This window comes from Limulus polyphemus, unplaced genomic scaffold, assembly GCF_000517525.1.
Source record: "Limulus polyphemus unplaced genomic scaffold, Limulus_polyphemus-2.1.2 Scaffold377, whole genome shotgun sequence".
Lineage (NCBI taxonomy): Eukaryota > Metazoa > Arthropoda > Merostomata > Xiphosura > Limulidae > Limulus > Limulus polyphemus.
The window spans coordinates 209,732-225,228 of NW_013665987.1; the positions used below are offsets into that span (position 1 = coordinate 209,732).

The 15,497-nt window shown below is 33.7% G+C and overlaps 1 protein-coding gene across 1 annotated transcript in view; it reads right to left on the bottom strand.

Moving 5' to 3' along the window:
- The window catches only part of LOC106457813 (semaphorin-5A-like), a 70,664-nt gene that overhangs the window by 49,992 nt on the left and 5,175 nt on the right, over positions 1-15,497 (bottom strand). Inside the window, exon 2 of the mRNA XM_022383867.1 lies at positions 4,888-5,204. Within this exon, the coding sequence (XP_022239575.1) occupies positions 4,888-5,059 (172 nt within the window). The 5' untranslated portion in view covers positions 5,060-5,204. The remainder of the gene's footprint in view (positions 1-4,887; positions 5,205-15,497) is intronic.

Genomic DNA, 15,497 nt, shown 5'->3' on the forward strand with positions numbered 1-15,497 from the left:
CCCACTGTTCGTTGGTAAAAGAGTAGCCTAAGAGTTGGCCGTGGGTGGTGATGACTAGCTGTCTTCCCTTTAGTCTTTCACTGTTAAATTAGAAATGGCTAGCGCAGATAGCCCTCGTGTAGCTCCGCGCGAAAACAAACCAAACAAACAAACCCTTGTTATGCCAAAAAGGGTCAATTATAAAATATTTTAACCAGACATTTCCTACCGTGATAAACAGTTCACAACCATGATCTTATTTAATAGTGCTTTCGACACAATTGTGTGATCATCTCATAAATATCACTAGAAAATTATTCACATAACTAGTATGATATCACTGGTAAAACACACCAGGAATCCACTGTGTGTGTGTTTTTGAAATTTCATTCTTACGTACTGCGTCAGCATGAACAAAAATGAAATAAGGTAATTAATGTCTAGTTCGATATCAACTTTGTTATCTGCCATAACCTTTAAAAACCTCAAGAAAATTTTGCCTGTCATAAATGTTAAGAGTAACAACAACTCAGATTGTGAGACTCATATAAAGATAAGGTTAAATTCTTACTCATATTTCTACTTACCAGACAGGCAAAGGGGAAGTTGAAATTTCGCTCCAAACATGTACATCACATATACAATTATTGAATTTCAAACATTTGTTCCACGTAACTCTGATTATTTGGTTTGTTTCGAATGTTTGTGCGAAGATATACAAAGGGCCACCTGAGTATAGTCGATCCTTAATTTAATAAAGTAGAGGGAAAGCAGCACCCACTGCTAACTCTTGGGCTATTTTTGTCTGATTGTATAATACGATTGGATTTCACCACCACTATTACAGAACCTCCACAGCCCTTAAGTACGAATTGCTTTTCTGCAGCAACTGAACGTGAAACATGAATCACCGGATTCACAGTTAGGGCTAACCACTCAGCCGTGTCCGGTCCGAAAACACTGACACTAAGTTTTATATGCGTGTTTTCAAATAGTAAATGCTTCTGGATCGAATGAAACGATCAAGACCAAAGTCGAACATGAAGAGAGCTATCGTTTGATGTATCATTATTGGTCCAGCCAATTTGAACCGACACCCTGTTTTTGATTTTGAACATTCGCTCGCTTGTCACTGCAAACTGGCGGAGGGGGAGGTTTAACGATCACTGCGATATTTTTAAAGCCGATTTACCTCTTAGTGGAAGTACAGTTGCCTTGAAATAAATCATGCAAACTCAGACGTTATTTCTTTGCTGTTTGGTGTAAAAATAAAATATTTTGTTTACGAAAGATTTATATATTCGAAATTGTGATTTCGCATTGACATAATTCCGTGGCCGGGAACTATATTTCTCTGGAACTCCTGTCTTTAGGCCAGAATATATACAATGGCATAAGACAGACACGTTTAGCTATAAAAATATTCAAAATGTCATCAGCCAAAAAAGAAAAGTTAAGTTATATTGAAAATATTCCATTTTTTCGCGAGAAGATTTTAAATTCACAATTGAAAAAAAAAAAGATCCCGTAAAAATGTTTGGATGAAGAAGTTTAATCGTAGAATAATCGAGGTGTCGGCCGTACAAGAACATTATTTTTTATTTATAAATTGCTTGCGGGCCCCTGATTATGTTTACAGGATACCTAATAACATACAAGTCCCATACAAAAGTTTAAAAAGAATCATCAATATTACAATTAATGTCACTAATTACAGCTGTAAGTCTCCTATGTATTTTGTACAGAAAATGGGTGATCTCGAACAATATTTCTGATAATTTCTTTACACTAAATATTTTAATCGGCAAATTTATAAAATTAATCAATATGGTGCAATCTGTGAACCCATCAGAGCAGAACAGTATAAAAACAAATCATTATTTTTAGGGTTAAGAATGCAATGCATTTTAAACATCTGTGTTGAACTGTGAATCAATGAACAATCGAAGTTAAAGTGGTAATAGAATTGAACAATGTCCTTATACAAAATAATTGACGAAAGGTTTTCCTATCAATGATTAATCATCACTAAGTGACAGGCTAACTGAACACACAACTCTTACATAATGATCATTTTGTTATAAGTGCCGACGTTCTATAAAAATAGTCAGTGGTTTTGTTAATTATGGTTTCTTCTATATTCAAGCACTTCGGCTCTTAAAAAAAGAAAAGAAAAAATACAGTTAGAATTGATATTTTATTTCGTTATGCCATTAGAGACTTAGAGTACGATATGAAACAACGGAATATCCAAACAAAACTTCTACAGGCACAGTATTGATATTTGGTAAAAATGTACAAACACGAACTTAAAAACAAAATATAACAAACAGTTTTGGCTTACATGCCAAGGAACTTCGAAAATGTACTTGATTTGTTCCCACACCACTCGTTTCTCTTTCAACTAAATATGAAGCACGCACTTGTCACTTACTTGTCAACCACAATTACCTATATTGACACATTCAGCTGGCAATGACTCTCTCTTTGTCATCGAAACTTGTCGAAACTACATTTGGTTATGGTAAGAGCATTGCGAACCCCCAAACACTGTCAGGACTAAACTTGGATTATTTTAAGAGGTGACACTTATCGAAACTACACTTGGTCTGGTTAGAATATCTTGAAACAAAACATTGGTCAAACCTGCATCATATTATCATAACGGTCATTGCTGAGGCTAAACTTATTAAGACAAGACCAATTTAAGACCTAGCACCTTCGAAAACTACTCCAGGTTATGGTAAGAACTTTGCAACACCTAGCACTGTCGAAAATTACCTCAAGTAAACATAAGAGCATTTTAAGACATACACCGTCATAAAGTAACCCATGTTATGGTAAGAACTTTGTAAGACATAGCATTGTCGTAAACTACTCCAAGTTATAATAAGAGCGTTGTAAAACCTGATACTGTCAAAAACTACTCCAGGTTATGGAAAGAGCAGTGTAAGACCTAGCACGCGTAAAGTAATCCAGATTATGGTAAGAACATGGCATGAGTTAGCACGTCGTAAGCTACTCCAATTTGTGGTAAGAGCAATGTAAGACCTAGCACTGTCGTAAAGTACTCCAGATTATGGTAAGAACATGGCATGAGTTAGCACGTCGTAAGCTACTCCAATTTGTGGTAAGAACAATGTGAGACCTAGCACTGTCGTAAAGTAATCCAGATTATGGTAAGAACATGGCATGAGTTAGCACGTCGTAAGCTACTCCAATTTGTGGTAAGAGCAATGTGAGACCTAGCACTGTCACACATTTCCTCGTTATCATAGAATACTGTTAATAGTACACTTGGAAACGATAATAGTAATGTAAGACCTAAACTGGTTGATACTACACATGGTTATGGTAAAAGAGCATTACAAGACTAAGCATTTGTCAAAATTATATTTGATTATGACAGTTTCATTGAAAGACCTAACATAAGTCAAAACTACACCTGGTTACAATAAGAGTTTTGTTGCCTAATATAATTGAATTTCCTTAAACAGTGAGTAAATTATTTCAGTCATGCACAGTTAAGGAACAGAAATGTTTACAATGATAAGTGAATCAGACAACAAAGGGAAACGTGAAAGTTTCGATTAAACACCCTATGATGCATAGTAGATAATAGATACCTGTCTAAGCTTTACCAATAACATTTCCAAAATCAAAACACAAGCCTTGATACACTGATGATCGTAAGGTTACTTTAATACATACAGGCAAATAAAAATATATCATCAGGTTTATATTATTATTTCTGTCCTTGATTACCCCTATAAATATATTTAAATAGATAAAACGTGAAAAATCTATATGAACATGTAGGTTTGGTATTCTTAGATATCTCTTTGTCAATTAAAATATTCTACTATTTTCTGTCCGTTACATTCAAATATAAAAACTAGACATGCTACTTTAATGGTTATTTTCTTAAGTAAAATTATTATTTAGGTGAAAAAAGTATGTTCAAACGAAATGATATTTTATTTTACATAAAAAATAACAACGTACAATATTCTTATACTAAATATGGTAAGTTGTTGCTAAGAGACAATTTAGTTTGTAAACTATACGCAAAACTTTACACGTGCTGTCAATAAAATACTAAAACAAACTTGTGATAATCTATGCTGTTACTTTATTGTCATAAGAACAAATTCCAAATTATACTTCTGTTTAAACAGAAATTTATTATACTTTGAAAAATTACAGAATTTGTAAGCCAGTTCTATTTGGTATAAACTGTTGGCACATGACTGAACTATCTAGATTCATATATCTCTTTAACTTGTAACAAATATGATGAAATGTCAGTCTATAACTTTGTATTCATGCGCACAGAAAGGATACTATATAACAATCTTAACCAGAGAGCCGCTTAATTGATTATCATTTTCTATAACTGCACGTAGTGAGTACGCGTACTTAAAACCATTTTCGTTTAAAACGGTGTTTTGAAACTATCCAAATTTCAATTTGACTCAAATTCTTCATTTTTCACAAAATTAAAAAAAAAACATTCTAGCTCACTCCAAAGAATAAAGTTCATCTTATGATGTGGAATATTTGCTTTCATCAGCCCAGCTTGAGAAGATAACCGATGAAGCTAAGTACAATTTTGTTAGTAACTAGATCACGTAAAATAGTTATTCCTGAAGAAACACTCAACTGTTTATATTGGGAATCGTAATGTTATAGTCTAGGATGACAAACGTATTCAAGTGTTAGACTTAGTTTTAATAAACATCTTGTAAAATACATGTACATCTTAAATATGTCTGTTAAGTAATTTATAAAGTACCTTTTACGTCTAAAAAAATGTGCCTTCTACCGGAAATAAACACGAAGGTTTGATAAAGGCAAACAAACATATTACCAACAGCGGAAAATACAGACGCCGCGTCTTCTACTTACCTTGATGTGTAATTTGTCTGAAGTCCTGGCTATTTTTTTCTGATGGTACCCAATGACCCATGCCAAAAGGCTCCAAAGCACACAATATCAGTAACGTAAGGAGAATTTCCTTTCTGCATCTACACCTCAGTGGTACTTCAATGTTTGATGAAAATGCAGCTCTCAGCATCATGAGAACACTGATGCAGACTAGATCACTCGCAAAGCAAATTCATTTCATTTCCAAAGATCTTTCATCTGTTATTTGATCATAAGAACTTGAGTCACCTACTTTTAGTCTCAAGCAGAAACATATTCACCGTTAACGATGTGTTTACCTATAGAATAAAATAATTACCAATTATACAAGATTTGGATCTTTCAGAATACTAAGATTTTCTTGCTAAAACAACAAAAAAAATTCTTACGTCAACTGAAAATAAATTACCTGCTCTACTGATAAAAAAGTTATAACAGAAAATTAAATATCCCAATGACGCTCTAACAGACACAAGTACACAAATAAAACATTCATAATATAAGACTATATAATAGATACAATACTATTAACGTTTGTTAGTTTGTTGAATTTCGCGCAAATTTCAGGTTCTATCTGCGCTAACCGTCTATAATTTTGAAGTGACAGACTAGTGGGAAGGGAGTTACTCAACACTACTTTTTGAGATGTTCTTTATCAACGTATAGTAAGATTAAATGTCACATTATTACGTCTCCGCGGCTGAACGGGCAAGAATGTTTAGTTGCGGAATTCCAACCAGCGACCCGAAGTTGTGATCAGAGCACCCTAACCACCAGGCCATATCAGGCCTTACTATTAACTAGTGTATAGCCCGTCAAAAATAACGGGGCAAGTACTACCACCCCCACCCCATAAGTATACCCTAACCTCACATTTCATAGCTAACTGAAATAAATTTTGCGAAATAAAGCCTGACCAACAAAGAAACAGAAAACTGCAGTCGAGGCAGTCAAACGTAGATAAATTCCTTTGTGAGCCAATCAAAATTAAGATTATTCATGGAATTAATTTGTGGCGTATTCATAGAATAATTATTGGTAAAAATCAGTTAGAATAACAACTTCTAATATATAGAAAAGCCAGTGCGTTTTAGTAACGCTACGTTCCAACAATGGCTTTTATGTCATGTTATATAGTAACAAAAGTATAACCTAATATTTTTGTTAGTCTAAGTCCTGAAAGTATAAAATGAAATGTATAAACAACAAAACTGGAAAAATATTTGTTGATTTCTTAATTTAGTTTCCATTGATTGAAGATGTTTTTATTATTATTAAAACTTTGGTGTTATTTTTACTTTCATGACACATTTTATGCACTTGGGTCAAGGCTAGGTGATCCCACACCTTTTTTACTTTAGGCTCATTATACCAACACTCAGTACACTTATAAGGTTTCACGACAACCCCCCCCCCCCCATCACGGCCCCTTTGCACCCCCGTCACTAAAATTGCAATGGGCAGACAATAACCGAACTATTTTATCTGGATAAATGCATTTTGGCTTTTATAACTCCTCCTATTTCGAAAAATAAAGCGTCACGTGACACACGTTGGCTTTTATATAGGTTAAATATAGGAAATGTTCGAGGCATTATCTAATATACTAGAATGTTATGTAATGCAGAGAAGAGCTGCAAGAACATGAGTGAACGGAGTAACAGAAAACGTTATTTTAGGACTTTGTGGATTTTCGCTAGAAATTAAACGCTTCTTTATGTCTGAAAAACCCAATTTTATCGAAAATAGTCAAAACGTACGTTTGTTTGTTTGCTTCTGTTCAAGATATTCGAGCAAAACTACTCAATGGCTATCTACTTTAGCTATCTCTATTTCTGAACTGATAGACTAGAGGGAAAATATCTAGTGAAGAGCAGTTACCACCAACTCTTAACTGACCGAATAATGGGATTTGACTTGCACTCTTAGAACGAGACCAGAGTGCTGAGCGTATTTTTTTTTACGTTGTCGAGGAACACAAGTGATGGATCTGGCATGCTAACCCTTCTGCTGCGCTCCGCCCTAAAGCTCTTATATAAATGGATGGCTTATTATGCATTAACCCCTACCAATATTCAAACTGTTAAGTTTAGCATATATTAATTTATGATTTGTCTACAGCATTAATATATGTTGTTATTCTGGGTTTGATCGCTTTATTTACTCAAAAATTACTAAATCATTGTTTAGTTTTAGCGTGTCTCATCTTGTAATATGTTCCTAAAACAGTTTAATTTGATCATGTTTTAAGGACATATTACAGTTGAATTTGATCATGCACGATAGCACCTTAGTCACGTTATAGAAAAGAGGGGATGATATTTTGCGAAATTCAAAATCCCCAAAAGAAATAGTTTCGTGTAATTTACTAGCCTGATTATATCATAAATTAGTTTTGTCAGTTTTAACGAAGTACAAACAATGGGGACACATTTTTCGATACTTTACCTGTTGACAATAAATCACACAAATAACTGACAATCTATTTTAACTCCCACATTAACACAGCGGTAAGTATGCAGACTTATAACGCTAAAAACAAGGTTTCGATACCCGTTGTGGGCACAAAATAGGTAGCTCATTGTGTAACTTTGCACTTACACACAACGAAAAATCTATTTTGATTTGAAATCTATAACTTTACGTATATATTTATAAACAAACATAAAAATGCAGTTTAATGGAAAGAAAATCTGATAAGTCACGTTCTCTAAAAAAAGAAATTAAGTTAAAAAACACCGTTACAGGATTAAAACAACTGAATGAAGTACATTATCTGCTTCAAAAAGCTACACTTAAAAATATCTTTTTATAGGACAGAATTTCATAATTATCTAAAAAGGTGCCTAAACAATGTTCCTTCTTCAGAGTTAGAAGAAACTAATATAAGGAACTCAAATGACTAAGAACGACAGAAACAACTAGCTCTTTGCCCTTATAACAAGTAGGTTTTGAGTTAAACGGTAAACTTTTTGTTGTATTTGCAAAGCTGTTTCTCCTCGTTGAAGAGCCAGTCAGAATGCGAATATGTACTTGACTGCTTTGCACATTAACACTAAGTCAGAAAGGCCACTCCACTTACTAACCAACAGAAAACAGAGGTCGTCACAGACATCGCAAGATACAGGTGTCAAATTCCATGCGTTATGGTTGCACGTAGGTAAAGATGGCCTTTTTAAACTAAAGCCAGCTAAAAGTTTGAATTTCCTATGTTTCAATCAGAATTAAAGGATACAGCTTTACCCGTGATACTACGTAAACTGGAACTCTGGAAATTTATAGCATTGCTTGTTTGCTGTAATTCTAGGAACTTGTGGGTGAAAGCATAGTAGAATATGCTATAAGGTCGTAAAATCCTTTTATTTTATTATATGAAAATAATAGCTGCTTAATTCCAATCATTAAAAAAAGTAAATGTTCTGAACTTTTTCTTTGTTGATCAAAAACGTAAAACATATTTAGAGGACTTTTTCATTCTTTTGTATGCTCACTTAATGTGATATAAGGGAGTGTATTTTAATATTTCAACAAAGAAGATTGCATTACTTAAACTAGTCATGAATAAAAAGTAATTTTCCACTAAACCAAAGTCTGAAGTTTCAATGAACAAATCACAATAAAGAAGCATAATTTTGCGCACTGACTGAAGTATAAATTAGAAGCTCAATGGACAATTTCAGGCAAAATGTTTTTATTTGTGTATTGAAATTTAAACAGGTTATAATATTCTTTTAAACTATGTACACTTTTGTTTGTAAAGTCGACTTGTTTTGTTAAGTGCAAAACTACACAATGGGCTATCTGTGCTGTGCCTATCAGAAGGTTCGAAACTAGGATTTTAGCGTTGTAAGCCTTTAGACTTACCCTTGAGCTACTGAAGGGCATGTTTGTATTTGGTATTCTAAACTTCTGCTAGTGAAAGTAAATTTGGTTAAAATTCTCGACGAAATTTAATTCAATCATTAAAACAGTTTAAATTAAGTGGATTTTAAAGACTATTCAGACTCGTTTCGGTTTTTATTATTTCATATAATTTTTATTTTCTGTTCTACGTGGAATAAAACATCCTGTGTGGAGCAACAATTGATATAATGTTGACCCAACCGAATAAAGAACATAAAATTCACACATGTTCAAATAAAAATAAAATTCATCAATATCTTTGATTCCAGGGGATGTCTGATATAGCGCCTTCCAAATATATATACTCAGATTTTGACCACTAGTGGCCACATTAAATAACACCCTAAATCCAGCGGAGTTATAATAAGATACATTCCCGGACATTTTGTTGTTAACAGTTTTCCCGTTGGTTTTATAAACACACACACACACACACACACACACATATATATATATATAAAATAAAGTATTCATGATAAAGTAAGCCTTTTGTAAACATCTTTTGTTGATCAAAGATATGAACTCGGTCTTTTTTTTTTTAACTCCAATGGTTAGACGTTTCAAAACTGCGTGAACAGAGATAGAACTCTATTGATTAAGATCACCTTTAAATGTTAATTCTCTGATGTAAGCCAGTTTGATATTTTGTGAAATGAACCAGAATATCGTTGTCTCCTCTAAATATTTATACATATTGGTTAAAAAACCCAAAAAAATATACCATAACCAATATTAAACGTTAACTTTTCAATAAACGTTAAAACTGTATACACAGTAATGAAGTTCGCATATTGCTATTAAAGTAATGCATGTATAGCAGACGTTAGTCTCAGTTTACGTCATACTAAGAATTTTTTTAAACCAAATCTGTTAAATTCTTATTTTCCATCATTCGTGATGATGTAGTGTATAATGTTGAACTAAAGTCGTCTTTGGAATTCTTACCAACCTGGACACTTCTATTTCTTCAAACAGTCAACATCCCTAGAAAAGTCTGGTGTATTTGGAGCTTTGGTTGATTTACTTTCCCTATAGGTTCAAGTCTAATGACCTAACTTTGGCTTGAGGTCAGAAGTACCATTTGACAGGGGATAAATTTTAGAATACAAGCTCATTCATTGGGGATAGTGCCAATAATACTTAATCGTTCAAATAATCTCTGAATAGTTTCTACTTGTACAACTTTTGTTGTTGTGTTCTATTTGAACTCTTAAAAATATTTTCCTGGGTCAGTTTTTTGTTAAAGAATTTTAAACTGCTGCATGTCTGGCGCTTGTTTGTCATCTGCGAAACCTTTTACGAAAGAGGATCGTAAATCAGATGTAATTTTGCATACAAGGCTACAGTAACGAATGTCTAAATTCCAAATCAGCTGAAGCTGTACTTATTTTAACTTCTGATTTAGTAGTAAAAGACTGGAGAGAAGGCAGCCAGTCAGCTCCACTCACCGCAAACTATTTTACCAACCAAAAGAGGTACTGATCGTACATTATAATGCTCATACGGCTGAAAGGACGAGCATGTTTTGTGATAAGAATTCGAACCCGAGTAGATCGCCCTAACCACTAGGCCATGCCAAGCCCTATCCAGTGTCAATCAACATTCAGTAAGACTTTCCTTCCATGGTTCCATTAACTCTTGGACAAGTGCTTGCATAATGAACTTCTTATTCAAAATCAGGTGTGTCTGGTCATTACTGACCTCATCATCAATCTTCTCCCTCCATTGCTGCATATTTTTCAAATAAATCTTTTTGAGTTTCTCCCATAGGGCATTGATTCACCTTTGTCTAGTTTGCATTCACAATAATATAATGTTTTTGTTGTCGACAACGATGAAACTCTATTCCATTCTTTCTGACGTAGTTGGTATTCTCAACTGAAAAGCTGCTGGTTGTAATATCTAACAAAATATATTATGTTTCGACAGGGAAACACCTTTCATCACTGGTTTCTATTTGTCTTGACAGACTGCTCATCGTATCTACCGGATGGATCCTTCTAGGTTATTTAGCTGTCTTTTTGAGATTGGCAATGAATCAACATTAGCTGTCCTGATTATTCTTTCATCTTGACTGTTTTTATCATCAAGCATGATGAATTAAAATTGCATGGAAAGTTGAACAAGGCCAGTTAACAATTTGTCACTACTTCGTTCTAGTCAAACGAGCATGTTTTCACGTTGAGTGCACTGATGATATGAGCACATGCCAGTCAGCCTATGATCTTTCCGAGCACTTCTGAATTTAGTAACTCAGCAAGGTAATTCCACTTCGTCAGTCATAGCTTTATGAAAATTTCTCCTTACTCTACTTTTGATTTATCTCAAGGGAATTGAAAAGAGCTGCTATGTTAAATTTCCCCCATGTTAAATTGTTCTTATGGAGAGTAGGAAATAAGAAAGTTGGCTATATGTCATACCGTCTAACACTTGATAAATATTATCGAAATAGGTTGAATATTTTCCCCATTGTAATGTTGGCTTTAGAATCCATACCTCTCTGTGCTTTGCCAAACATATCGTTTGTAGATCTTTCTATAGATGCGTGTCTGGTATCGGGGTTCTCAAATGAACTCAATACATCATCTAGCTTATCCTGTAACCCCTTTCATGGCACCTTTAACAAACATTTAATGGCGATTTTCATATCCACAGTGCCTTTTAAATACATTAATCGCATTGTGAAGCTGCTTATCTTATTGAACTAACTCCTTCCCAAAGCAGTTAATCTCCTTCAACATCTCTAGACGTTTTTGGTCAAGTTCTTGAATGTGCTCTTCTGATTCTTATCTTAGTTTATTTGTAGTTAAGCACAAAGTTACACAAAGAGCTATCTGTGTTCTGCCCACAACGGGTATCGAAACCCGGTTTCTAGTGTTGTAAGTCCGCAGACATTCCGCTGTGCCACTAAGGGGGGGGGGGCCTATGTTAGTATCTTGTTTCACTATTGTTTTTTTTTAACACCTTTCTCAGTTTGTAGTTAAGTTTCTTGGCTATGGAATTACATTTTTTTTCTTCTTGTTCCTGATCCTCTTCTCCCAATTCTTTCTAAATTTTCGGTTCCATAATGTTGCTGTTCGATTCTTCAAATCATTGTTGAAAGATCTTGAACATATTTTTAGTTTCAACTGGCAGAGACCCGCAAAACAGGTGCGGTCAAATTAGTATATTTATTGCAACTGGATTTCTAGAATAATACAAAATAATTCTAATCGCAGACATTGAAATCTACAAGTCCACTTCTCTTAGGCCTAACCTTAGTTAAGCCCCCCATATTCGATAAAGAGATCAATTAACGCTGTAACTGGTGTACGTTTTTTCATTAGTTTAGTTAGAGCTACACTTTACCGTACTTAATACTATCAATAAACAATTTTATAATGTTATTCTACGACTTAACACTAAACCTTTTTAAGACTTTGATAAGCTTTAAATATGTTGTACAAAATGTCTACTGACGTATACTAACATCTGCCTTTTCTTTACATCCGTAGAAATGAAGTGTGCGTGCATGCGTGCGTATTTAGATAGCAAGTTGCGCGCGCATTTTCAGGACAAAAAAAACTGAATATTATTATAACAAATAAGACTTCTCAAATATACTACCAATGTTAAGTGTAAATCCCTCTTTTGGCATCACATTATTGTCTGGGCTTTCATAAAGACCTCTTTTTGGGAACGATAGATGACTTACAAACTGCTTGAAAATTAAAAACTTTGAACTCTGAATGAATACATACAATTAAGTAATTATAATACACTCACTTCTTTAAAAAATCATAAATTCAAGAGAAAAATATTAATGTTACACCTTTTTTCCCCAAGTGTTACAGGAAATAATTTTCGAATTAAGTATTCACAATTGCAATAAGGCCAACATCTGGTCTCACTCAGGTTATAAAATTTCAATTATAGAAACAAAAGCTCTATGATTAAAAGAAGAATCTTAGAATCGTGTTAGATAACTTTATAATACAAGCCTAGGTAAGGAGAACATCTCAACAGTAGCTCACTCGCTATATTATACAAATTAAGGATTATTTAATAATCTTCATAGGTTGTCAAATAATCTATTAGATAATTACAAACTACTTTGAATTCTATAACATTTACAAAATCTGAAAATTTCTCGAATATCTATAATATTCACTATCATGCTAGTGTTATTCTCAAGTTCCAGAAAAAAAGAACAAATCAACGATCAAAGCGCCACATCACTAAGGATGATTATCTGCCAAACTTGCAATAAACATTTACGAAAAGAATCACGACATAAAGAACTATAAATTTTAAAATCATTATAATAAGGAAATATAAAATAATTAGAGCATTATATTTAATTTCGTATACCAATCAGTGGGTTTTTTTTAGTTATGATCTATGTAGGTCGCGTACTTTGATCACAAGTTAATATTAATGACGTGTTACTGCATATCAGAAGTCATCAAGGATTATATAATCTAAAATTATGAATAAATCATCGTCATATCATGCAACATGTACATACTCTGGCTATATAGAAAATGGTTATTAAAATATCCATCATTCTCCGTTAGCAACACAAAACGTGGAAATTTCATCACCATCCTAAAATCACAACTGAACAATTTATAACCTAAATTTTCCACGTGGTAGATATCCATTCTAGTATGTATAGAAATTGTAAAACAAATTTTATCTCATGACATAGTCATCTTCAAAAAAAGTGAAACACATTAAGCATAACCTTGCAAATACCTCCCCCCTCAAGATGGCACAACAGAGCACAAATAACATGTCTGTTTTAAAAATATGTCAGAGCATCAGCTGCTTCTTGGACGTCTAACTTTTAATAATAGGATCGGACTCCGAATTTTAGCGTTATAAGCCCTGAAACTACTGCTGAGCCACGGTCAAGCATGAAAAGTAGTTGCTTTGTTGTTCTCTATTCCTATTGTACACATTGGGCATTATGTTGTGTGAACAATCTAATATAATTGGTTTAAATATTTTATTACGTATTTGTAATGTTATTCAATAACTGCCCATATAATTTAAATAGAGAAATAATGTATTATAATAATAATCTGTTTTTGTCTTTCCTGAAAATGCTTTGCTATCTAAATGCGCATGCACCCACACTTCATTTCAAGGGATGTAAACAACAGGCAGATGTTAATATATTTCAGTAGACATTTTGTACAGCAACATATTAACAGCTTGATTTTTTTAAAAAGGTCTGGCGTTAGGTCGTAGAATAACATTATAAATTTATTTATTGATAGTAGTAAGTGCAGTGAAGTTTAGCCCTAACTACAGCAAAAAAACGTACACAAGTTACAGCGTTAACTTATCCCTTTATCGAATATAGGCCGTACTTAATAAAGGCTTAACTAAGGTTAGGCCTAAGACAAGTGGATTTATAAATTTCGGTGTCTGTGATTAGAATTCTTTTGTATTATTCTAGAGATTCTGTAGTTAAAGAAGTTCTGTTGTAATAAAGATACTAATATGAAAGCAAATGTTTTGCGGGTCTCTGCTAGTATTTCCATATTTGTTAATTATTTTTTGCTTGCGCTCAGGTAGGTTTTGAACTTACCTGCTTCACCACCAGGTTTGTTGTGCCAATATCTGATGTAAAGATGCTGAGGCTTGTATCAGACTTTGGGTTTAAATAAAGGTTTCTCGGAAATTCTTACTTTTTTTTTTATATAGGAATAAATGTGCAGCTTAGTAGCCTATTCATACTGTGACGGGTTTACTATTATATATTTATTTTAATATCGATGTTTTTTAAATTAAATTTATATTTACAAATGTACATAACTTATACTGTTAAGTATGTATTGCGAAACTTCCGCCTATTCTCTAAAGTTGTAGAAGATTCTCGAGTGTAAGAATCAACAATATATTTGTGTACGTAAACGCTAGTGTTAGCATCAGTACTGCTACGTAAAATTGAAATTTCAAGAAACTCTCCACACGCCTATAAATATAACCAATGCGACGCGCCAAAAAAATAAAGAGTATCTATTAGGTTGTCATGAGATTAATGTCGCTTTTTTAGATGAAAAAACCCGAACAACTTATATATCAAACATATATTGAATGAAATAGTCTCTATTCTTATTTATTATGCATTTCCATCTTACAATCAGGTTGTTAATGCCCTGATTAAATAAATCACTTGGCTTTGAATTAAAAACACTTGTCGATGTTTTCTTTAACACCTTCCATATTTGCATACGTTTTCCCATTAAGATGGTGTTGCAGCGAACGAAAGAAATGGTAATCTGATAGTGTCATATCTGGAGACTATGGTGGGTGGGGGATAACTTCCCAACCCAACTCCATAATCTTGTGTTGCGTCAAACGTGCCACACGTGGACATGCATTGTCATGGAGAAGAACACCTTTCGGATTGACGAATGAAGGGCGTTTCTGATGAAGGGATTGATTTCAACGTTCCAGTTGCTGACTATAGATCTCTGCATTGACAGTTCGCTGTGGATTGAGGAGTTCGAAATGAATTACTCATTTGATTTCCCACCAAATGCAAAGCATTACTTCTGTGGATGGAGTCCAGGTTTTGGGGTCGGAAGTGGTTTTTGTCAAGGACTAAGCCATTATTTTTGGCGTTTAATTTTCGCATAGAGAATCCATTTTTCATCACCGGTGACAATTCTGTCCAAAATTGGTTCACGCGCATT